This window comes from Polypterus senegalus, chromosome 15, assembly GCF_016835505.1.
Source record: "Polypterus senegalus isolate Bchr_013 chromosome 15, ASM1683550v1, whole genome shotgun sequence".
Lineage (NCBI taxonomy): Eukaryota > Metazoa > Chordata > Cladistia > Polypteriformes > Polypteridae > Polypterus > Polypterus senegalus.
The window spans coordinates 137,792-162,892 of record NC_053168.1 but is presented as its reverse complement, the minus strand read 5'-3'; the positions used below and the strand labels follow the sequence as shown (position 1 = coordinate 162,892).

The window sequence follows — 25,101 nt, the reverse complement described above, 5'->3', positions numbered from 1 at the left end:
GCGTGGCAGGCACCTCTGCCCATCCTCATGAGAGTGCCCGGCGCACTGGCAAGCTAAGTGGAATCTAACGGGCCAACGAGTCCAACTAGCCAAACTAGCCAAGGTGCCGGACTTTGGGGTCTCGAGGCGCATCCTTCAGTCCGACCGTCCCAATCGCCCCCCGTCTTGTTTTCGGAGGTTACTCTTGTGGTGCTAAAGTGAAGCTGCAGCAGCCCCGGGTGACCTTTGACCCGCAGCTTCTGTCTGACAACTCACGATATTTGCCGTTCTGGAAGCCTCGTGTTTGCGTGTTCTGTATCCACCCCCAGAATCGGCCCGTCACTCACTCACTCACCGAGTCAGTCAGTCGGTCAGTCAGTCAGTCAGTCAGTTCACGGCGCCCCGCTCCGCAGCCCCATTTCACATTACGCCACCCCGGCCCCTGGCGACTGAGGCTCCTGACCGCGTGCCTACACGACGCCGAAGACGCGGCCAAGCGCTCTTGAGGGGCCGTTCCTCTTCGCCTCCCTTCCTCCCACGCCCCTTTTCAAATCCCCTTGAAGAGATTGGCGCCCGGCCGGCCGGCGCCGCTTCGCGATTGGCGGGGAGCCACGCTCGTCATCCGTCGGGGCGGCACGCTCTTTGTGTCAAATGTTGTGAGGCGAGTTGGCGACTTTGTGTCAGTGGCTGGCTGGCTCGCTCGATGGCGGCTGGTCAGCGGCGCGGAGAGACACAGACAGACAAAGCGACCGGGATGGAGGAAGACAGGAACGAGCAGATGCGCCCACTCCTCACGACGGTAACTAAGCCCGCGCGCCCGTGAAGCGGGCTCCGGAAAAGAGAGAGGGCGGGATGGGGGGTGGTTCACCGGCGTGTGGAGTTGCGAAACGCCGACGAGTCGAGCGGAATTCGGGCGTTATGGTGGCCGCCGGCCGGGCGATCGGGCACGTGGGGACGCCGCTGGTTTCGCTTCTTCTTCTTCTTTTTGTTAGTTAAGCCATCAGGTGCCGCTTCTTCCTCGTCGCTTCGTGCCGTTTCCGATTTCGATTCCCTCGGCGATGCCACTCTGGCTGCCCCGCTGGTCTTTGTCCACATATGGACGGCTGTCGCCCGATGCCTTCTGCGGGGTGGGGGGAGGCACGAGCGGCGGCGACCCTTCCGCGGATCCCGAGCTCGTCGTTTGTCTCGGGAGTTGCCGACGGCTTGCTGCCTGCGTCAGAGTTTCGGAGTTGGGGATTCCCGAGTTTGTGTCACTATCAGTACTGAGTGGGCACATCCAGAGGGAGCCGAGTCTGCAGCTGGCATGATGGCTTATATAGCGCCTACATAGGAAAGGGGGGTCGTCAGCAGTTGGGGGCTGTTAGTGGCCTGGCACTCCCACAGTGGCACACTTGTTAACCAACCGCCTTCTGTCTTCTGAGAATGGCCGCAAGAGGAAGGGGGTTTGGGCTCCTTCCTAAACTATCTGGACCCTTCAGTTGGGTGCGGGTGGGGTTAAAAAACACCCCAGGGCACTGCCAGGTGTTTCATCACTTGAGCCCCTGACAAGACGGGCAGACCCACCCATGCTAAGAAGGTGTATGGGGTGGAAAGTGGCATAGGGGACCCCAAGTGGGTATAATGCCAGCTCTCACTGTGAAAGTGAGCTGAGAGTCGCACTTGGGCACTTTTTGGGCCCCGCCAGGCTGCGCTCCCTCCGGTGGCCTTTACTGGTCATCTGCACTCCTCTCGCCCCCACACCACTTTTTAAAGACCACCCCAGTGAGGTGTGGCATCGTGCCTTGGAGAACGGCAAGCCGGTTTGAAAGTATGTGAAAAATGTCTTGGCACGCGGCACAAGTTTGTATGCGGAACGTAAGCAGCCCCTCGACGCCGTCCCCCCGAGTTCACGTCTTGCCCAGCTGCTGACATTTTCAGTTGTTTGTCGCCGTCGAGGACTTTTAAGTGCACTTGAGCTGACGATGGCACACGAAACGCCAGCCCTGCCCGGGCACGGTCAGTGACAGAAGGGGCTGTCACCGGCCTCGGGTCAGGACGTTGTTGCACTGACAGCTGCCACCATACCTGTGGTGCTTTACCATCTTTGTAGGCTTTGGCTGTACCCGTCTCGCGGTCGGGTCAAGGTTGCCCGCTCAGCCCGGCGTAAGCCCACGTGAGGCAAGAAGGCTTTGCATTCCTCGTACTTCTCTTTGTGCCATTTTTTGCTGCCCTACCAGGCTCTCCCTCAGGCACACGCTGGCAGCCTGAAGCCATGAGCCACTTTTCTGACTGTGTGTGGCGTGAACCCCCAGGCTGATGCTGTAGTACCCCCTTTGTGGTGCCCACTGCCTTCATGTTCGCCGTCATAGGAGGCTGGCCTGGCAGTCTGAGGCTGGTGCCAAGTGGAGAGGAGGTGGCAGTGCTGTGGTCACCGTCTGTTAAGAAAGCAGGCCACCGATGGCTCACCTGCCCCGTGCAGGAGGAGCTTTGGGTTTTTGGGGCACATGCCCACCAATGTGTTTGCGTTTGTGCCCTGGGTGGACGTTTACTCGGCGTGCCTTATCTGGGTGGCCGTCCCGTCCATCGACCGATTGGGCTTTTTGTGAGGTCACAGGGTGACAGAGCAGACAGACAGTAAACACAGCGGTGCCCACACGCCAACCAGTTCACTCTGGCCACGGTCGGTGTGGGCCTTGTGTCCCAGGGTGTGCCCAGAATGCCCGATGTGACGTGCCTCAAGTTGTGCTGCGACCCCGACATTCAGGCGTCAGTGTGGCCCATCTGGGCAAAGACGAAGCTGGCATTCATTCACCCCCCTCGCCCTCACCGGGCGTTTGAGGTGCACGTCAGGGTGGTCAGTAAAATGTGACAAGGGAGTGCACTGGACTGGGGGTCTCGGAGTCATTTTGGACTCACCCACACTGTTCTGACATCCTAAACCAAAGGATGGGCACAGGAGCCATGGCATCATCCAGGGTCTCATGGCTGGGGTCTGGGGGGGGGGCACCACTTTGAGATTCAGAGGGTAAGGTGGCAAACAGCTGGGACCGCCAAACCAGCGCACCTGCTGGCATTAGAGGGACCTCAAAGTCCTGATATGGTGGACTCGATTGGGGTGGTCACAAAGCCCACTTGTCTGGTGTACAGACGAGGCTCACCTCGGCCCACAAGTATTGTGACATGGACCACTAACGTGCTGAAGACCCCCTGTGCGCATCCCCTAGATGCCCCCGTGTCTCTTTGTGTGTGTTGGTCATTGAAATGTCACGTCGACTCCCCCCCCGACTCTGTGCCTGTTGCAAGGCGCTATATACGAGCTGCACAGCCGCTGAGCACAGCTTGAGAGGTAGACCCGCCTCCCCTGTCTCTCATTGGTCAGCCCTGCCAATCACCGCTCATTCATTGGCTGCTCCGTCACCTCAGTTGACATCTGCTGTTAAAGTTACAGCGGGCGAGTGGGTGGTCCGCCTTGTGTTTGTGCAGATCCGAGGGGCTTCGACAGGCGGGTTCATTGAATTGTCCCCGAATGCTGCGGCTGTGGTGGGTGTCGTTTTCCTTTGTTCACGGTGTGTTTACACAGCGGAGGGCTGGCATTTACTTAGAGGGTGCGGGGCATCCTGCTGGGCCCAGCGTGCTTTATCAGCTGTCCTGTCCATTGATCGGACATGCCCATTATTTTGCCCATTGTAGTGTCACGGACGTCTGTGCCATTGGTGGGCCACAGAATTTTCTTTAAACAATTCATTTGAACAGTCTTTGACTGGCACATGCCATGGGGCAGGGTGAGCCTCAGACCAGGCACCTGACCCATGGATTGCGTGGCTGAGCTGTTGGGTGGGCCTTTGGATTTCGCTTTGCATCTCCATCTGTGGTCTCCTCTCACTTGGCGAGGTGCAAGCCACAGACGTGGATGAGGACAAAAAGCACTGTGTGCCCTGGTGAGCGGGTGATGGGTTGGCATGCCAGATTTGTCTGTGCTGGGGTTTCAGATGAACTCTCGTTATTTACTTATTTGGGAGGATTGGCACAAGTCCATCAGGAAACAGTGCAGTGGGTGGGGCAGCCAGACGGAATTCAAAGTTGGCGCATCAACATGTCTTCCAGTTAAATGGCACAGGTAGTGCCACTTATTAAAGTACTTGAGACTTGATGGCTGGAGTTGGGTAAAAATTTGGCAGTTCTGGTGCCGCCGTCATATGCTGCATTGACATTCTGAGCTAATTTTGGCAGCACCCAGGTGCCACACACTCAGCGAGGGTGTAGACGTTGGCGAGTGTAGATGGCTCTATCTGAGCGGTTCAAGGTGTTGGCAAGCCTGGGCGATAAGAGCGGAGATGAGTTGTGCCAATGCTGGGGATGCTGAGGTGTTTTATGCTTTGCATGGCAGCATTGCCCATCTTGTACCTCCTGAAGTCTTTGGCTCACTTCTTAGCTTTGTGCCATTTGTCGTATTGGCACCTCTGGTTCAGGGGCACAGTTCTCTTTATTGTTGGTGGGCAGGGCCTGCAGTGTCGTGAGCGTGGTCATGGCAAGGTTCTTGGCACACTAGCCTCAGGGTCCCCTGTGTTGAAGATCAAAGAGGAGGGGTGGCTGGCATTGCCAGTCTGTGTGTGCGGTGGCACTGTGTCCGAGTCAAGAGCTTGGTGGTGCTCATAGGGCTGAGTCTTCAGACCCAATGCCAGTGTGAGAGAAGGCCCCGCCCGGGGTTGGCTCCTGCTTTACGCCCCCACCCCCCAACCCCCGCCCCGAGACCCCACACTGGCTTTCAAGCTCAGCTGTTTGCAGTGTAAACACGGCCCGTGCTTTGGGCACATAAAACTGTCACAGCTGAGCCGTGTTGACAAAGCGAATGCCCTGCGGCGGAGTCCAACCAACGAGCCTGAGGACTGGATGGGGGGCAGCATGGGCGGGTGCATAGGTATGGCTCTCGCCATTCGACTGTGCCCCGAAACCAGGACTGCCACTCACTCCTGGGGGCTTCTGAGTTTAGATGGGGTAGGCTGGCACAGAGCAGGGGTGGAGGAGACCCAAATGTAATGCGCATGCAGAAGGGTGCTGCCAGGGTGTGCCAGGAAAGGAGAGAACACATGACATTGGCAGCGCTGCCCAGGCTGACTGCCAGGGGGCACATGGAACCACAGGGTGCAGCAAGAGGGCCATCGTGGGCATGCAGGGGGCCATGGAGGGTACAGCACCCACTGGTCCCTGTTACAAATGCTGGCCAGCAGCTCGCACAAGAGGCAAGTTAGCGGGTGGGCAGGTGGCAGACAGCAGTTGGCACTGCATGTTTGTTTTGTATCTTTTGCCAGCTTGGACAGTCTGGAGCTGTGAGGCCCGAAGGCCGGCCGGCTGGTCGAGTGTCACCTCCAACTTGGCAGCTGACGCACTTCACGACTTGCGCCCACCCGCTGAGCTCCCGTTTGTCTTGCTCTGAATTCCAACACACGCCGTTCTGTGTCGAAGGTTGAAGCCCAGCGGTGGGCCGCGGCCCTCTGTTGCTGGTCACCTTCTTTGGTCCACCTGTCCGGTGCCAGGCAGGACCCTCTTAGACGTTGCTCTGGATAGGTCAGGTGTGAGGGATTCGGTGGCATTCCAAAGGTGCTGGGCACCACCGGATGTCTGGCGCTCCACATTTGTCTCTGCAGGCGAGACTGTAAGCCGCTCCGGTCCGGGCACCCGCTCTTGCCTTTTGAAACACTGCAGCAAGGTGCCACTGTGCCAGTGTTTGATCAGACAGATTAATGGGCGTTTGAAACGGACGGGGCATGCATTGAAGCTGACCGAGAATGGGCGCTCCCAGCTGGTGACTTGGGCATGCCTGGCCAGTAGCCGTCTCAGCCTGCACTGGGTGGTCCACTCCCGCCTGCTCCTTAGACTTCTGTGCCAAGGGTGATAGTAGGTGAGGCTCAGGGCTCTTGGTAGGACAGCTGTGAGGGGTGAGGCGCTTGGACTTCTTGGTACCAGAGTGGCAGGGTAGCAGGACCCCAGTCCTGTACCCATGATGAAGACCAGAAGGTCGAGTGGGCAAAACAGGAGCATCCGGATGCCCCTCTTGATGTACCAGACGGTGGAGGATAGCGAGGCCAAGCAGAGGACACGCTGTCTCAGATCACCGGGGACTCGGCCAGTGGGCACTGAGTTGGATGAGCATGTCGGGATGTTCTGTGTATCGGGTGCCAGTAAATCCGTCTGCGTCCCGGTGGCACACCTTGGCATAGTCCCAGATTTGACACCTGAGACTTGTCGAGCTGTGGTGGCACAGGGCCTTTTGAATAATTGAGTGTGTGTTTAAGTTGAAGCATGAAGGCTTTGCACCCCCTGGTTGTGTTGCCCGTTGCATCCTCTCTTTTTTGCAGGTGAAATGAAAGAAGTCAGTGCTGGTGCCCTTGCTGCTAGTGCCAGTTTGTGTTTTGTAAGTTAGCTGGGAACAGCTATTTAGCCTTCACAGTGCCACACAGGCTTCAGCAGGGTGAGGTGCGATTCCCGGGTCTGAGCTGCCCTCTTTGGTTGGTTGGCATTTTTATTTTGACTCCTTTCTGGTTGGCATGGCTTCAGCACCCGGCATCTTTTTAGTGTTTTGGCTTGGCACACCATGCAGGCTGGTGCCCAGTTCCAGCTCAGATGTCCCTGCTGATGCCAGTACACTGACTGACTTATTGACATTCAGATTGGTCACCACTGCTTTCAAGGGGTGCTTCGCTGATGCCCAGACGTTGGCCAGGTTCAAATGTCTGTCATAGCTCTGCACGAGAGGGCTCTGCCTGTTCTACCCACATTCCAAGGTGGCAGCCACCTGGAGGTAGTTCAAGCCATGTGCCCGGTGCTGCTGGGATGGGCTGTAGGGTCAGTCAAATTGGGTGGCGGGCATACCGTGTACCAGCTCTGCCATGGCATACTTTCACATCTCACCACAGCCCAGACTAAAGGAACTGTACCCTCAAAGTGGCAGAGTTTGCCACTCTGTGACTTGAAAATGGCGGCGCCCCTCTCGACATCACATGCCCATTCATTCTGAGCTTGTGTTTTGTAGTGCCAGCCTCGGGCGACCTGTGTTAACCTGAGTAGCAGTGTTAGGTGACAGCTGACAGCGTAGAATCTGAACCTGCCAGTGACACGGGCGCAACAAACCAAGCTGTCACCTGGCAGTATGCCAGGGCCAGACTGAGGCTGCCCTGGGCTTCTGAGACATCAGTGCCCCCTTTATGAGTGAGTTGATGAGCCAGGCAGTGGCATCTAGTGGCGCCATGTGGGTGCCCGTTGTGCTTTTGAGCTCAAGGTGCCCATCTTGAGATTGTGCCAGTTACTCCAGTAAAGCAAAGTTGTTGTCCATTTAACTAACTTGACTGGCTCTTCACTTAGGGCCTTCATGGCAGAAAGCCGCCTGAAACCTGCTGAGCCACGATGCCTGCCTGGTACTTAGGACAGCTCCTCCATGCCAAGTTCCAAGGGTCTGGGATGTGGAGGTGAGTGTGGCAGATCTGTGGTGCCAATAAAGCTTCCAGGATTGCCTGCTGCCGTTTGGCTACTTCACTTTAAAGGAAATCTCGAGTAACTGGCACTGCTATTGTGGTACGTTGATGGCTGCCCAAGGTGGCATGGCCCGGCAGTGCAGCTGGGGCTTTAGGCCAATCCCCAGCGTCCCGTAAGTGTCGGTTCAGAAGGGCACTATATTATTGGACGGCTGGCTCCCTCTCACCAGGCTCTACGGGGGGCACCTCTTCTGAAGCTCTCCTGGCATGTTGATGTGGACTCAGCCCGTTTGCCGGTCTGCTTGAAAGGCAGGTGGATTTGTTCCAGTCAGCATTTCCAATGTGCCAGTTAGGAGCCCAGGCCTCAACTGAAGTGCCCGGCACATGACATAGTTCATGGAGTGACATAAAGAGAGTTGGAGAAGGCGGGCACCACCAGTAGGTGTGCATAAGCAAGCCGACAACGGGCACGTTTTATCTCATTAACCCGTGGGAACGAAATCTGCCAAGTTTGAGTGGATTACGCGGATGGACAAAAATGGGCACAAAACAAGTATGAAGTCCAAAAATAGAACAAAAAAAAAAACAACAGGAAGAGTGCCAGTTCCCAGATAGCAAGACCAGTGCCAGGCCTGCCAGTTTGTGAAGGACAGTTGGTTTCATGCAGACCTCTGAGACATGGTGGTCTTTGTGTTTAGTCTTTTGATACCCGATCATCTGGTCATGCCAGCTGCTCAAATCTGGAGTGTACAGGCCAGTGTCCTCAGGATGTGGCACAACCAGGGTCACAGAGACCCCCAGCAGCACCCGCCTTTGGTCAGGCCTTGTGGTTCAAGTCTGCCGGACCCCCGCTCACATCGCCTCACACTGGCTGTTGTTGGAAAGCAGACCCCTCTTGTGTCCCAGTACCCAAGTGGCATGAAGTCAGCTCAGTTGGCATGGAGCTGCCACCTATCATGACTCAGTCTGCAGCTGTGTGCCCTCTCATTTCGGAGTTTATGCCATCCTGCTTGGCCATGTGTCCCGATGCAGATTAGCAGCTCAGGGTTCAACTGAGCTCACCGATGCCATCATACTGCCAGTCAGCCCAATACTTGAGGCTGTGTGGCATGTTGGCAGAATTCAGGACCCCTCATTTTGATTGGCTGTCACTTGGCCTCCCATTGGCCTGATATGATGGTTGGCATTTTCACAGAAAGCAGCCTGGCGCTTAACGAGCTAAAGGCTGCCGCTAAGATAGAGTGACCCATCCAGTTTAAGATGCCCTGTGCCACTGGCTGCTACATGGTGTTTTGGGGTCACTCTCAGGTAATGGCCACCCTCCTCCATGGTGTGAGCTCTTGTGGTGGGCAGGGCACAGGTCGGTGCCCACATGAGCAGCTGGACGTTGAATGAGTGCTGCTGCCTTGGCCTGCTGCAGACCCCGTCCATCTCCTGACTGCCAGTCGTGATCTGCCAAGTGTCCCCTCAACGTCCACGTCGAGGTCAGTGTACCCACTGACCACTGCACTTCCTGTCCTGCTGCCAGTCCAGCCTGCTCTGCTGGCTCAGGATGAACTGGTGGGCACCCATACTGGGTGCCATGTGCCGACTGGGAGTCCCAATGGTGCCCATGTGTGTTTGTGTTCACTTTAATGGTTGGTTTGGAGCTGGCAGTGCCCTAATGTTGGACAGTTGTGCCTAATATGGTGCCCACCACATGCATTCTACTTGCCCACATTGGCCTTTCTTGTTCTGCCACAGCTGCATAGTTAAAGGCGCTATATAAAACCAACTGATTGAATGTATCCGAAGAAGCAGTCCTTGAGGCGGCATGGCAGAGAGGGCACAAGTGTAAGGTTGAGTCACCGAGAAGAGCAAACAGTGACAGCAGTGAGCGGCCAGAAGGGATGACGCCGAGGTGACAAGTGGGGGTGGGGCGGCAAGTTGGCTTCTCTGGGCTCTCAAATGGGCTGGACGTGGCATCTCGGCCTGAGCCCTGGCACCGTGGCCGAGTGTCTCGTACTCCAGCAGCTCCTCCTGGTGTCCACTCGCCAAGTTGAGCGAGTCACTCAAGGCCACACGTGTCACATATCAGTCCCAGGCAGGAAATGGTGGAGTGGTGGTGGTCCTGGGGGGGCCACGGTGCCATCGGTGAGTGGCCTCAGGTGACCGCGCCCAGGCCATTGTGCAGATGGCCTGGCAGATGTCTCGGACGCCTTTACCTTGTGAGACTGGTGGGCATCGAGGGGTCGCCGAAGGGGACGGAAGTCACTTTGCTGGAGCGCCCCCTCCTGGGGTCTTTGAGACCACGCGCACCCCAGCTCTGTAAGATTGTGTGTGCGTGTGAGCCGCTTGGATCCTTTGGGGTTTTTTTTTATGTTGCCCCCACCCTTTTGCCCCCATGTCGTCTCAAACTCGACAGGTCAAAAGAAGAAAAGCAGTGGCATGTCGGGGACTGTGTGGGTGGGTGGCATGACTCGGGGGCGAGGATAGATGTGGATGCCCACTAAAGGACAGTGCAGTGAAGCGACATGGGTGAGGCTGGCAGAGCTGCTCCATCATGTTGTACAGAGGCTGCCCTCCCACCTAGTCTCTGTCAGGGGTGGCCGTGCCCATCTCTGTGGCATTCCCACCTCATCCTTGATGCCATTGATATCTTCTCCCCATTGCCAGTGTTCAAGTGGTGGGTACAGAACACCAAACACTTGGCACAAGTCTGTCAGGACCGGCAGCTTCGTGTCGGGGGCACTAGTTGTGTGTCTCATGGTTACCCAGCCAGGACCCCCCGGACAACCACACACTGTCTCTGTCTCCTGAAGTGGCCAGTAGGGGGCGCTGTGTGTTGCTGACGCTGCCCCCTTGGGTGCCCTTGGCCTCTCGCCTTCACACTGGAGGTCCGGTGGTCACCAACGCTTTGCAGCATTCGAGTAGCCCCCTAGTGGTCCGGGCGCGTCAGCACAGGGTTATTCAGGCCTGTGGTAAGTTCTGGAAGGGCTCTGCTACTGACCTTTGGTGACCCTGAAGATGCCACTTCACCTGTGGTGGTCCTCGGTGTAGACAAGGCGCTATACACCAAGATGTCCATCTGTGTTGCCAAGGTGTGGGGTGGCCTGCCTTCGTCACCTTGTCGTTTTGGCCTACTTGGCGGGGGGACACGGGAGCGAGACCTCCAGTTAGGGTTATCGGCCCCCCGTCAGAAAACGGAGCGCCTCCCTCCGAGAAACGGTGGGTCTTCGTTTATTGAGGCTAAATTTGGAGTCATTTGGGGGGCTCACGTCGTGGGTCACATCCGGTCACTCAGATCAAGGACCTGACCGTGGTGTCCTGTGATGGGACTGCTGCAGTGCCACCTTCTCCTTTGATTTAGCCACCCTGAGCACCGATGTCAGGCATGCCATGCTAACCATCTGCTCACCTGGCATGGCTTTGCTTGCGGTGGTTGTGCCAGCCTGCGAGACCCCTGTAAAGCTGCCTGTCTGATATCCTAGAGAAAGATCCCCCGTTTCGTTTCGGACCCTTCCATCCATCCATCCATCCATCCGTCCATCACGCGTTCCAGGCGTAATAAAGAGGCCACCGCCACAAGCTCTGGGGCGGACCGGCGCCTGTCCCGCCAGGACGTACAACGAGACAGAGACCGCGTGCCCGCGCTCGTGCTCGTGCCCGCGCCCCTCAGTCGGCCGTCGCGCCTTCGCAAGGTGCGCTCGCAGTAGGTGGCGGAACTGGAGGGGTTGGACGGCCGAGTGTTGCCATATAAGGGAGTCGTGACGTTAGCCGTGTGTTTGTTTGTTTATTCGATTCACCAGTAAGGTTTTGGCTGCCGTTGATTAGCATAACCCCGCCCCCTCGTCCCTCGCGTGCGCCCTCGAATGCCTGACGAGGGGCACACGGCCCCCTCGACGCTGGCTGCGCCACTCCGGCCGAGCGAATGTGACCGCCGCGGCAGGACTGGCGGGCGGCTACCCGTCTTGGTATTTTTGGAGTCCGAGCGGCTGAGGCGCGAGAACGAACGGCCAGCAGCTCGCTCACGCACGCTCGCTCCCGCCGAGCCCCGCGGTTCGGTGAAAAGACCTTCCGGCGACGACACGATGGCTTACGGAAAGTGAAAGCGGCGGCTGGAGCGGGCCGCCCCGCGACAGACAAGGACGATGGAGAGGAACGGCGAAGGCGCCCGTCCCCTGCGAGTACGTATGTGCTGCCGCCTGCCAGCCTGCCTGCCCGCCTGCCTGCCTTCCGCCGCCTTGGGTTTTGAGTGGCTGCGGAGATCGCGCCGTTCGCGTGGTGCTCTGCTGTTCGCGACATATTTGCATCGGGGACACCGTGAAAGGTGCGACATGCATTTTATTTGGTCGACTTGGCTAAGTCGTCATTTAAGGTTTATCTGGGCAGGTGCCCACTTATTTGGAGGGGGCTGGCACGGCTGTCAGCTCATGAAGACGTCAGTCAGTTCGTTTAAGTTGGTGATGCTGGGCACAGACTCGGTCCCCAGCTGCACTGTCCTTGAACCCCTGTTTTCTAAAAATACACAGCTGATGGCGTTTGCTCTTTGCAGAGGCCAAGCTGTTGAGTGGCATTGACTGCCCACGCTGGGGCCCAGCCAGGCCCGAGCAGATGGATTTAATGGCTGGGAATTTTAGGCAGGTGTGACACACGTGGCACAGGCAGCACAGCCCAAGTGCAGCTGTCCGGTCATGCCCCAGTAGGGTGGCATTCGTGTTGACCCACGCCTTTTCAGGAGATGGTTTAAGGTGGGCTTGAAAATTGGCGCCTCCAAAACAGAGGTTTGGACCCATCCCCAGTTGCATGGGGGTCGGGTGGTTGGCATCGTTGCATCTTAAGTAAAAGAACCAAAACTCGCAAATTATTGATTGGCATCCCATCTTGGTGTGGGCATCCATTCCTGCACATGGGGGAGGCAGCGAGTGGTTAGGATGCTGCTGACGTCTTGTCGTGTGAAGATGGCGACCCAGGCTGAGCTGGCATAGCTCGACTGTCTACAGGATGTGGGCAGTAGTAGGCACTCTAAGGAGCCAAAGTCGTCTGGTGTACTATTTTGTCAAATCCTTATGCCCGTTGAACACGGGTGCCCAAGTTGCTTCCTACAGTAGACAAGCCATGGGCACATACCAGGAGGGTATCACGTGTTCCTTCCGAGTTAACAGGTGGTGTCCGCAGCAACCTGTGGGTGGCACACTGTACTGCCTGCTTACCCAGTGTCCCAGGAGGAACTGCCGCTGAGTAGATGCCCATTCAGTTGAGCCATTCGAGCTGGAGTGCCACCTCTCCCCCTGTTTGCCTGCCTTCTCTTGGCTCTGCCCATTCAGTGCCCTTGTGTGGGCTATAATAGGAAGTGTGTAGGCGCGAACCTTGGCACCATTGTGTGAGACCGCATGCCTTTGCCAGGAACTCGAGGGGGCGGGCCTGGCATTTCGGATTGCTTCTTCCAGGGTGGTCGGTGGCGCCAGCTGCTTCGTGGTATTTGGGCTCCTCATTTAGCTCGTCCTTGAGCTCCCAAGAGCACCGACGGTGGCGCGGAGCAGAAGCCATGCAGGGCACACCGAGCCACCGAGCCGCGGTAGGCCAAGCTGTCTTTTGTTTACGTGCACCAGCCTGCTGGGCACATCGGTGTGGGGGTCTTGACGGGGGCTTTGCGGTTGATTCTGGGGTGGGGGGGGGTGCCAGCGTGAGTCGAGCGCCAAGTGCAGGTATGATATGGCGCCTTTCCTAGGTGTCTCGGTTGGGCATTGTGCACTGAGCGTCGACCCTGTGATTGAAGGTGCCAGTGGGCACTGATGGGGTGCCAATACCGCAACCACTTGTCATTTTAATGAAAGTGACCCACAGAAATTCCAGTGGGCAGAGCTACTGACAAGTAATGGGGCGCACTGAGGTGGTGGTGGCACCTGCCCCTTTCCCTTCAATGATAAGGCCACCTGACGCCACGCCACTGTGCCACCAGCAGAAGACGGCGTGGCAACAAAGACGACGAGGAGTGAAAATGTCTGCCGCTTCGCCAAAGACCTCGACCTTGGGGCAGTGGGCCCCCATCGAGAGTCCAGCTGGAGTGGCCATCGTCCACATCCCCTCACGATGAAGGCAGTGAGACGGGGTGGTGCTCGCTCATTGGTTTAGGCCTGGCACTGCCCCCCAGGTGCCACTGACTGCTGCAGGACAGACCCTGTGACGGACCGGGGACAGCGGTGGGCCCTGTGACGTGTCTCTTGGTGTCATTGTGCCCCATTTGCCCTGTGGGCGCTCATGGGTGAGTCGGCAGTGTCGAGTCAGTCCTGAGTGCATATAGCGCCTTTCACAGGACGGCAACAAGAAGGGCATCGGCGATCATTGAGGGGCCTGCTGTCTGCCAGGCTGGGTTTGTGGGGCTGCCCAGGGTGCTGTGCCCACATCGATTGGGCTGCTTTGCTTTTGAGGCCGCTCATCTCGCTAATCTGCTTGAAACTTTTCGAAGCCCTTAGTGTGCCCAGGTCACTTGGCATGTCACATTTTGAAAAGATTTGCATGCCAGTGGCTTACCGACCAGTCGCAGTTAATGAGGCTAATCGTCCGAGTCGTGACGTGTGACTGCCAGTCCTATGCCAGGTGTCCCTGCCACTGTGTCTTCAGTGTGTGACCCTTGGCACAAGTGCCCACTTTAAGAGGTGCTGCCCTCGCCCACCCTGTGCTTAAGCCCCTTGGACACCCAGCCAGTAGTCAATGAGCCGTTGCCTTTCTGCCAAGTGAGGCCAGCCTTAAGGTTTCTGCTGCGGTGCCCATTTTTAACGCTTGTGTCTCTCTCATTGTGCAGGGTCAAGACGAGGAGGCCATCGTGGACCTTGGCAAAACCAGCTCTAACATCAGCACCAACTTTGAGAAGGAAGAACTCGAAAGTAAGTGGCGAGTGGTGATCCTGAACTCACCTGGGCATACATGCCAAACAGAAGCTGCCATCCGTGTTTGACCCTTACCAGGTGTCATATAGAAGCTGGTAATGCCAAAACCAGTGGGTGCCATGGAGATTCCCACTAGCCTCACCTCGCTCATGTCTTGTTGGAGGTGATAGGGGGGTCTGCAGTTCAGCCAGTCACCTGTGAGTGGGCACTGTGCCATGCCCACTGGGTGCTTTTGTGCCATGTTGGGTGGCACTCCTTAGCTTCAAAGGTTGGAAAGACATGCCAGTGACATTCAAGTCCTGCTCTAAAATGGAGGGCAGTATTGGCTGGGGGTGTTGTGGTCAGCAGGCTGATGTGACATGTGACGATGTGGTCAGTCATCGCGCTCTCCACCAGTCACTGTGATGGACACAAACGACCCACATGGCACAGGTCCACTTAGACCAACTATCACTGGCAGGGATGTTGAGTTGGCATCTGGATGTGCCAGACCCTGGGAGTCGAGTGGCTGTGAGTGACGCCTTGATGATGATGATGATGATGATCAGTGCACTTAAATATGTGGCAGAGAGGACATGAGGGAGGCCCGTGCCTGGTGAAGGCAGAAGTCAGGTGCCATGGGCAGAGATGGGGTGGCGTGCCAGCAGCTGTTTATGTCAGCAGACCTGAGCAGGTGCAGCCGTCCAGCTGTTCAGGTGTCCACAGGTCTGCTGAGCTCAGCGGCGGGCACCACAGTTTATTAAGCAACAGGTGTTGCCATTCATGCCTGGTGGGCCTGCCATTGGAACAAATGGACATCTTGGCTGAGTGGCCGATTTATCGGTGGGCACTGTCATTGAGTGGGTTAGAGTGTGCATGTCGATACTAAGAAGTGGCACACAGCCCGAACTTGTGGTATGCACAGGGGCACCCAATGAGAAGTGGGCAGCACTCTGGGGGCTTGAGGGGAATGATAGGATTTGCAATGGTGGGGGAGGAGGTGGCAGCTTCCCCTGGCCACTAGAGGGCAGCATTTTGATTCTGGTCACTTCATTGGATGTTGGCTGCTGATGAGCTTGGCTTTCTGTTTCTTCATTTTTGTTCCCTCCGTTGCCAGCATTCTGCTAGTTCAATGTAGAGAGCTCAGTACCCAAGAGGTGGCACTTGTACCCGGGTGTGCCCATTCATCATTCTGTTCCAATGACATATTTGGAAAGAACTCTGAGAGGGTCAAAGTGATGGACACATGGGCACTGGACTCTCATTAAGAAACTAATGGGCATGAAACCTCACGGCTACTCCTGCTGCAGTGCCAGCGTGACCCTTGGACCCTAAGGGGCACATGCAGGAAGTCCCTCCGTGAATTGTCACTGTGTTTTCATTGTTAAAGCAAGCGGTCACAGTGTCACTTGTCTCTTCTCCTGAAGTGACCCTCCTGGGCAGCTGTGTCCCTCAATGTGCCCACCACCTGTTGAACTCCGCTCCATTAACTGCCTCTCTTTTTATTCTCGCAGGTCACAGGGCCGTCTACATTGGCGTCCACGTCCCCCTGGGCAAACAGAGCCGACGGAGGCACCGGCACAGAGGCCATCGACACCACCGGAAGCGGAGAGACCGAGGAAGTGACCGGGAGGATGGCAGGGAGTCTCCATCCTATGGTAATGAGTGCGGCCCATCCGTCAGCGTAGCCTTCTGCCCCTGGGCATCTGCCCATCTCCCTGCCTCTATCAGTTGGTCTCCCTGGCTGTCTTGGCCTCCCCAAGTGTTTGAGTAAGGGTGTGACGAGTGCCCTGAGCTTGCCAGGGTCTTGCTGTCACCAGACTGGCTGTGCTTGTGGCACTGCGTCTTTTTCCCACGTTGCTGGTGGTCTTTGTATTTTCAGGATGCCAACTTTACTGTTTAGCACCCCTCGTTCTGTACACAGAACTTAATTGAAATTAGGCAGGCAGGAAGTGGGCATGACTTTAGACAAAAACTCATTGGTGGGCACCATCGCTTGGTGGCCCCAATAAATGGGGTGGCATGCTTGGTTGGCCAGCACACCTGAGCAGGTGCAGCCCCCTGGCCAACAGCTGATGACACCTCAGTGACAACACTGTGATGCCAGCTGTGCTTCTGAAGACTCTTGACTTGATAAATTGCGGGCATGGTTTCACCTGGAGCCATTTACCACCTTTTTGGGCTCTTCCTCCCCAGGTGGTTGTAAGTCAGCGCCCTCTTGGTGTCATCACTTGTGTCACCCCGACTAACTCTGATGGCACTGATGGCTTTGCAGTGTCCTTGAGGCCACCCAGTGTGCTGGGGTGTAATTGGTGACACACAGAGCTGATTGCACAGAATGGCACATGTGCCTCGGGCCAGGAAAGGAATGCCCACTGGGTATCCAGCCTGAGTAGGGTGGCATCAAGGCACAAGGCCCCAGAATGAGGAGGCCTTTCCGTTGTCCTGTGTGAAGAGCAGTTGGCAGCACTGATAGTTTGGCTTTTCACTTCCTGAGAGGGCACTGGGTGGCCATGCGGCTTTAGGCCACCAATTCTGTGTCTTGGTCAGCGTGCTGAAGTGACAGGAGCAGAAAGGACACGGGACTGAAGTGACCACCGAGGACTGTCTGCTCAAGATGATCTGGACTGAGCAGGACTCGGGGTTGGGGCTCTGTATTGTCAGCTGTGACCTCCATGCCAATCCAAGTGCCACCTTCTTTCTTCCAGACACACCATCTCAGCGGGTGCAGTTCATCCTGGGCACCGAGGATGACGATGAGGAGCACATTCCGCATGACCTCTTCACAGAAATGGACGAGCTGGCCTTCCGAGATGGACACGTCTACGAGTGGAAGGAGACGGCCAGGTAGAGTGTTCAACGGTCACCAGGGGCATTGAGGTCAGGTCTAGGGTGGCACTTGGTAAACTTGACCATCAGAAGTTGCTGGGCACTGCCGAGAAGAGAGTGTGCCATCGTGCTGTGCCACTTGTGCCCTGTTGGCCCTAGGCTACATTTCTTATTAATCCATTATGCCAAGGCACCTGTCATGCCTGAAGAAGCCCTTTTAAGGGGCACAGGGGGTAAGCCCAGGGAGGTGGGTGTTGAGCTTGAACCTGGAAATTAAGTGTGTGAAAGGCGCTATAAACACAATGTTCAATTGGATGGGGATGCCAATGCAAAAATGACACCCAACACCTAAGTGGCACTTTAATTATGAGTCGTGGGAGTAGAGGTAACATGAGCAGCAAATGCCAGGCCCACAGGGCATAGGGATGGCATCCAGAGTGGCAGAAGGAAAGCTGCGCAGTATGAAGCAAGCGAGGTGGGCCTGGTGACATGTGCCACTTGTGGTATTTTATTCATGACTACTTGCCTGACGTTCTGGCATGTCGGCTTCCCGCCCACTCCTGGGTCGATGGACTTGGGCAGCAGCTTTGTAGATGGGTGCCCACAAGTATGACATGTGCCACTGTGTTTCTCGGATTTGCCACTTTGGCATTTCTGCTCAGAGCTCCGCGGTTTTCTTTCGGATTTCACTCTTCACGCCGACGCCTGTTGTGGGGAAATGTTGCCCCCTTGTGTCCATATGTGTGAAGGGCAGCACATCGCCAAGGCCCTTTAACCAGGCTGTTTGTTCCAGGCTGGCATCAATAGATGTGCTCGGTTCAAACATTGAGCACAAGCTCATCTGTGGTGGGTGCCCGTAATTTTTGAGATCACAGTGGCATAGCAGCTGGCGCACACTATGTGTGTTAGGTGAAGTGGCCTTTCTCAGTCGGCTCAGTATGCCAGACTGTGGGCCGTGTGGTGGACGTGGACACCCTGTCCAGGGATCGACATCCCTAAAGTGACGGACAGATTTTACTCTGCCAGTGATGCCACCAGGTTTCCAGCTGGGTTCAAGCACTGAGCCGATTGATAATTTTGTGCCCATTGTTCAAGTTCTTGTATAGCGCCTTTCAATTACTATGCCGTGTGTCTACAAGAAGGAGCTCACGGCGGGTACCCTCAGGCCCGCTGGCCTAGAAAGTGACCCTCTGTGTGCTGATCCCGTCTTTCTCAGGTGGCTGAAATTCGAAGAGGACGTCGAGGACGGCGGAGAGCGGTGGAGCAAACCCTACGTGGCCACGCTGTCCCTGCACAGCCTCTTCGAGCTGCGGAGCTGCATACTCAACGGGACGGTCATGCTGGACATGAGGGCCAACAGCATCGAGGAGATCGCAGGTGACCAGCAGAGCCCAGGCGGGCGGGTGGGCACCGACTCAAGGTATGGCGCGATAGAATTGGCCAGTGACCTGTCGTGTCTTTGGGTGTCGCAGACATGATTATCGACAACATGGTGGCCTCGCAGCAACTGGACGAGACCCTCCGGGAGAAGGTGCGGGAGGCCATGCTCAAGCGGCACCACCATCAGAACGAGAAGAAGCTCAGCAACCGCATCCCCCTGGTGCGCTCGTTCGCCGACATAGGCAAGAAACATTCTGACCCCCATTTGCTCGACAGAAACGGTGAGAGCTTTGGCTGCGGCTGTCTCCTTTGTTACGCTTTGAGTGGCGCGCGACGCCCCGAGGGCACTTGCTGCTGTAGAGGCGTAGGGTGAGACCTGGTGAGACCTCCGGAGCGACGTGGGGTGCACTGTGCTGGGCGTGTGTGTGTGCGTGTGTGCGCGCGCGCCAAGCAGCGCTGCCGTGACTAACCGCTTGTGGTGGGCGTTTTCTGGTCTGACAGGGGTTCAAATGCCCCACCCCCGGGTTGCCCGCGTGTGCCCCCTCCCGCTTTGCTTCATTAACCCTTTGCCACCTGCCGGCCCCTCTCAACTCTCTCTTTTCTTTCTCTTCCCCCCTCAGGGGACGGCCTGTCCGCCTCGCGCCTGTCACTCCTGAGGCCGAGCCTCTCCTCCTCCAGCCTGTCCCTGCGGGGCGACTCGCGCCTCTCCCTCTTCTTTAATACCCTCCTGTCGAGCTCCAGAGCGGGAAGCCCAGCGGTGTCGAGGTCGGCCACTCCGCAGCCCTCTCCTGCCAACACGCCGCCCGCCAGTCCGGGCCTCGGCCACGTGGCGGACGGCGGGCGGCGCCGACCCGCGCCTCGGCTGCTGGTGACGTGCGGTGACATCCCCGAAGTTGTGGTTCATCCGCCCGAGGAGGACCTGGAGGCCGCCGAGGATGACCAAGTGGACCGCCAGGCACCGCTGCCCCAACCAGGCAAATATGTGGCGCCGTCAGAGTGCAAGTGGAGCGCAGCATGTGCCGCGTGGCGTTTGCATGTCCCGCCCTGCTCTTTGTGCCCGCTCGTCTCCTGCCGTCGTCCATCTGCTTACAGGTGAGGCCTTAGGGATGAAGGATGAGTAGTTGGGCCCTCCGGCGGGCGCATGGGCAGCGGGGGTGAGCAGGCCGAGGGCGTCACGTTGTACCCGATGGCGCCATCTCTGCACGTGTGCCAGGGCCATACCGTGTCGCTCGGGCAGTCAGGTGGCACAAATCGGGACTTGAAGAGCGTGGTGCAGCTCCCACATGGCACACGAGATCTGGAGACCCCCGTGGTGGGCAGAAAGAGGACAGGCCCTGCCGCCGCTCCCCCCTATACCCACGCCAGCTACTGAAGGTGGAGGTGCCCCCTCGTGTTCTGATGCCTTGGGGTCTGTTGGTTTAGCCAGCTGACTCATAGTGACCCCCAGCCATGAAGAAAGTGGCACTGAGCTGTGGGGAGCGTGAATTTGAGGGAGTGACTGGCATGTGGAGTGCAGAGATGGGTGGCCACAAGTGTAGTCTGTCATCGCAGCTTACTACGAGAGTGACAGTGGCACAGCGGGCACCTAACCAGCCATTGAGGAGCCTCGCCATCTGCTTTCATCAGTGAAGCTCTCACTGGGCCGCCCACCCATGGCAGATGGCACACACACACACACTTGTGTTCTTTGTGTTAGGGGACACGAAGTGCGGACCAGGAGGTGATCCTTGAGCCAGTCGGGGGCGACCAAGTGCCAAACCCGGCCACCAAAATGGGAACAGTGGGGCCCACTGGAGGAATGGGACAGGGACAGCACATGGTGACGCCGTCGTCACACAAACAAGACTTCCCAGTAAGACCAGAATGAGAAGTGAATCCCAAACGCAATCCTGGGCTTAAAGGCGGTCGGACAGGGCATTTGTCACCGTGAGCCCGTGACGTCCTGCTGGCCGGGCACATTGTACCTAAGGTGACACGGGACGAGAGCGACTGCCCGCCTTCCTTAAACCTCTCGCTCATCCCTGCTCACTACACGGCACGTGCCAGCTGCGGCATGCCAGTTTTAGACCCTTGCTTGTGTCCGTCAGGCGGTGGCCTCATCTGAGTGATGTCACGTCCATGCGGGTCACCCTGATGTTGATTTGAGGGGACAAGGCCGGGGACAGCTTAGAGACTGACAGAAAAATCGAAGCTCCCTCTCGAGGACAGCCTGGCATCCTGCCCGCAGTAAGGGACTGCTGAATACAAAAGACCCCAGGAGCACGGCATAATGTCACCCAGGTCCTGGAACTGGCCGTCATGGGACAGGGCAGACGAAGCCACAAAAGGACAACGGACCTTCGCCCCCCTGATGACCATGCTGTCCGCCCGCCCTTGGCCCTCTGGGCTGTTGAGCAGCAGGTAAGAATGGCTACTTTGGGGCGGGGGGGTTTCGGCGCACTCCAAGCCAGGGGTCCGTGGCCATGCCGGGCCTGCCAAACCTCGATGATGGGCTCCATGAAGTCTCCAGGGTCCTAGCATTGTGACCTCTGGCTGAGCTCCAGCCCCGCAGCCCCCCTTGCAATTTCTACTCCAGATGGACGGGCAGAGTGCCACTGTTGTGTGTTGGCTGTGACCACCCACGCTAGCAGCTTTGTCACCTTGGTGTCACCTGTTGTGTTTTGGTCCCGTCACTCATGCCCACTGTGCTGTGTGTCACGTGAGCCTGCGTGCTGGCGGCGGTGCGCGTCTCACCCCTCGTTTCTGTCCCCTCTTTTTCGCAGGGCTTCTGACGTCCCCCCAGTCGTCCCCTGGAATTCTTGAAAATGTTACGAGAGGATGTGACAGCAAGGCCAGCGGCTTGGGAGGTGGCAGCCGAGAAAACAGCACGGTGGACTTCAGCAGGGTAACGGCGTGAGCTGAGAGAGGGCAGGGTCACTGGGTGCATGAGGCAGTGGTGGCCTGGGTGGTCTTTGTGTCACCAGAGCGTTTTTCTGAGTTGACCCGCTCGTCACCTGAGCCTCATCACAGGTCCCAGTACTATACCTTCAGTAATCTACCAGTCCAGTGGTGGGCACGGTTGGATGCCTTTGATGTGGTGCCACCCATTGGTACAGGTGGCACACTCCTCTTCAACCCGCTTACTTGGGCAAGGTACTCATGACATATCTTCAGAGTTGTGGTGCAGGCTCAACGCTCCTCTCTTTTGCCAGGTGGACATGAACTTCATGAAGAAGATCCCCCCGGGGGCCGAAGCCTCAAACGTTCTCATCGGCGAGGTGGACTTCCTGGAGCGGCCCATCATAGCATTTGTGCGCCTCTCTCCTGCGGTCCTCCTTAGTGGCATTACAGAGGTGCCAGTGCCAACCAGGTATGTTAGCTGCCAGAAGTTCATCTGGGACTTCTCGGTGTGCCAGCCGACAGTAATTGGGGGGCTGGAATGGATGGGTGAGTGAGTGTGCTGTCCGTGCCCTGCGTGTGAACAACAGAGACGTTGGCACCATCTTTGGGTCCCACAAGGAGTGACTTTCCAGAATGATCTGTGAGGGCACCTGACCACTTGTCTTGTTTTGCCCTGCAGGTTTCTGTTTCTGTTGCTGGGTCCATTTGGTAAGGGGCAGCAGTACCACGAAATTGGCAGATCCATCGCCACTCTGATGACAGATGAGGTAGGCGTATTTATGTTTAAAAGCCTTAAGTCGATGGTGGGCACCAGCTGCCAGCTTTCTCTCCTGTCTAGTGGGTGGCAGCACACCGCATCATGTGGCATGCTGCCACCTACACTGCCATGTGTCCGGTCATGTGTCAGCTGCCTGACAGAGGTCTGCCGTGAACTCAGCTCGTCACACCCCGCTGCCAGTGCGTCCCAATCGAGACCAGTTTGAACGGAGGGTCCTATGGTGGTCACTTCGGTTTGGTTACTTTGTTCATATGTCTGTCTGGGGTGATTGAATGCCAGCGTGTTGTTGACCAATGCCTGTTGGCACATGTCGGTGTTGGCAGGGACATTACAGAAGAGACATCTGCACCCAATAAAGACGCTATATAGGTGGTACTGACCTTCCAAGTCGGCGCTGTCACAGCTGGCACCCGATGCTGCCAGCGTTCATCAAGTGGAGTCAAAGGTTTTTTTTTGGTCTGCAGATTTTCCACGACGTGGCATACAAAGCCAGAGACCGGAATGACCTGCTGTCGGGAATCGACGAGTTCTTGGATCAGGTGACAGTCCTTCCTCCTGGTGAATGGGACCCCACGATACGAATTGAGCCCCCCAAAAGCGTCCCTTCGCAGGTACCACCTTAATCCTTTGACTGGTGCTGCAGTGTGCTGTGACAGCTTTGACAATATGATGCCCACTGTGTCCTGCAGGAGAAGAGGAAGATGCCCGCCTTGCCCAATGGCTCGGCCCCCGCCACGGACATCATAAAAGACGATGACCATCATGCTGGGCCGGAGTTGCAGAGAACGGGGCGGTGAGTTGAACTGGGCATAGTGCCCACCAGGCTGTGAGGCATCTACGGTGAATGGACGTGTCGTCCTGCTGCTTGAAGCTTGGCTTTGTGCTGTTGGCATGTTGAAAGTGCCCGCCACTGCTTCGCACCCCGTTAAATTACGGGAAGTGGGCCTCTGAGCGGGCGGCCGTGTTCAGTGTCTGTCTGTCTGTCCTCCGCCAGGCTTTTCGGCGGGCTGATCCTGGATGTGCGGCGCAAGGCGCCCTTCTTCTGGAGTGACCTGAGGGATGCCCTGAGCCTGCAGTGCCTCGCCTCCATCCTCTTCCTCTACTGCGCCTGCATGTCCCCTGTCATCACCTTCGGGGGGCTCCTGGGAGAGGCCACCAAGGGCAACATAGTGAGTACTGCGCCTCCCGCTGGCAACCACATGAAGGGCTGATGCCAGGCTCGACGGTGATCGGTCACTTCACCCCCTCTGCCCGCTCTTGTTGTTTTCAGAGTGCCATCGAATCTCTGTTTGGAGCCTCGCTGACCGGAATGGCCTACTCGGTGTTTGCTGGGCAGCCGCTGACGATTTTGGGCAGCACCGGCCCGGTCCTGGTTTTTGAGAAGATTTTATTTAAGTTTTGCAGGTGAGTGTCATGGTTTGGGCACGCGGGCAGTGCCAGCCTGTGGGTCACCCTGTAACCCCTCGCCCGTCTTGTGCCTCTCGTCCACAGCGACTACGGCCTCTGCTACCTGTCTCTGCGCACCAGCATCGGCCTGTGGACGGCGTTCCTCTGCCTCCTGCTGGTCGCCACCGATGCCAGCAGCCTGGTGTGCTACATCACCAGGTTCACGGAGGAAGCCTTCGCTGCCCTCATCTGCATCATCTTCATCTACGAGGCGCTGGAGAAGCTCTTCGACCTGGGGGAGCAGTACCCCGTCAACATGCACAACGACCTGGAGAACCTGACCACGTACACGTAAGTGAGGCCTTGGGGCCCTTTGTTCACACTTGGGCCCCCCTCATTGGACAGATGAGCTCGGTGTGACACGGGGGTCTTCGCTCATTCACTTGTCCTTTTATCCTGTTCATTAATTCCCCTAAGGTGCCTGGCACACGCTGGCATGTGCCATCTCACATGTCAGTCTCAGGTCCTTTGTTTAAATCCTCCAGACACATGAAGGCCTGCTGCTCTGGACCCTTTAGAGGTGTGTGCCCAGTCAGATTGATGTAGGCACTGCCAGCCCAAATCATTGGCATCTCAAGCTGAGTTTAACGCAAGTAATCATCCCAGAGAACACCACTAGACTTTACTAGTGGCTCAGAGCCCGCTGGGCACACAGGTTGTCTGCCATGGCCATCTTCATCTTCGTCACCAGTCATGTTTGTAAAAGCAGGGCTGTGCCATTCTCTCCAGGTGCTCCAAGACTACAGCTCTGCCATTGGTCGGACGGTGCCCCATGGGCCTGCTTGGGCAGTGGCACAAGGAAATGACTGTTAAGCCTTGAGTGGTGCCCTGCCGACCATCCGTGACTAAACAAATGGAATTTGGAGACGAACGTGCGTGTTGCCACTTGAGCCACCTGTGACGGGCAAGGGTGCTGACCGAGACATATTGCTGCCTTTCCTTTACCCAGGTGCCACTGTGCCAAACCTGAAAATGTCAGCATGGAGACCCTGCAGCATTGGAACGCAACAAATGTCACAGCTGACGAGATGCCTTGGAGCGAGCTGAATGTTTCGGTAAGTGACAGAAGGGTGGCGTGTGGGCACCAGGGCGTGCCCAACGGCTAAGAAGTGTCGGAGGAGGGACGATCACAGGGAGGACCAGTTAATCATGGCAATCCTCTTAACTAAATGTTGCCCATCCATTCCTGGTTTGCCCCTTATTCTTCCTCCCGCGTGTTGTCCTGTGCCCTCTGGAGGACCCTGGCTTCCTGCCTGTCTGGGACTGGCAGTTTGACAGGTGCCCATTATGCTAGAATTTGGGCTCTCGTGCCACCCCCAATCTTGCCCTTTTAATATTTATGGAGGTCATTTTGATTGGCTCTCCCTGAGTGGTGCCCATGTCCTGCATTCTCCACCCTTGGTATGTAAATGAAGCTGTGCGGTGGCTTCAGTGTGCCCACCTGTTTACCTGCCCTTGTGCCTTTAGGGGCCTATCACAGGGCACTAAAATATAAAAGAAACACACACAAACC

The 25,101-nt window shown here is 56.9% G+C and overlaps 1 protein-coding gene across 10 annotated transcripts in view; it reads left to right on the top strand.

Moving 5' to 3' along the window:
• Positions 1-630: 630 nt before the first annotated feature.
• Positions 631-25,101, top strand: part of LOC120515998 (sodium bicarbonate cotransporter 3-like) — a 31,582-nt gene continuing 7,111 nt past the window's right edge. For 2 of the 10 annotated variants that reach the window (XM_039737419.1, XM_039737420.1), the window contains exons 1-16: positions 631-778; positions 14,212-14,293; positions 15,790-15,933; positions 16,984-17,122; positions 18,321-18,481; positions 18,577-18,765; positions 19,105-19,458; positions 21,247-21,368; positions 21,676-21,833; positions 22,044-22,131; positions 22,607-22,753; positions 22,832-22,935; positions 23,137-23,311; positions 23,413-23,546; positions 23,634-23,879; positions 24,538-24,643. In XM_039737419.1, the coding sequence (XP_039593353.1) occupies positions 683-778; positions 14,212-14,293; positions 15,790-15,933; positions 16,984-17,122; positions 18,321-18,481; positions 18,577-18,765; positions 19,105-19,458; positions 21,247-21,368; positions 21,676-21,833; positions 22,044-22,131; positions 22,607-22,753; positions 22,832-22,935; positions 23,137-23,311; positions 23,413-23,546; positions 23,634-23,879; positions 24,538-24,643 (2,445 nt within the window). In that variant the 5' untranslated portion in view covers positions 631-682. Of the gene's footprint in view, positions 779-11,266; positions 11,594-12,881; positions 12,985-14,211; positions 14,294-15,789; positions 15,934-16,983; positions 17,123-18,320; positions 18,482-18,576; positions 18,766-19,104; positions 19,459-21,246; positions 21,369-21,675; positions 21,834-22,043; positions 22,132-22,606; positions 22,754-22,831; positions 22,936-23,136; positions 23,312-23,412; positions 23,547-23,633; positions 23,880-24,537; positions 24,644-25,101 lie in introns of those variants that run through there. The other 8 variants (XM_039737413.1, XM_039737412.1, XM_039737417.1 and 5 more) reach the window with 8 other exon arrangements.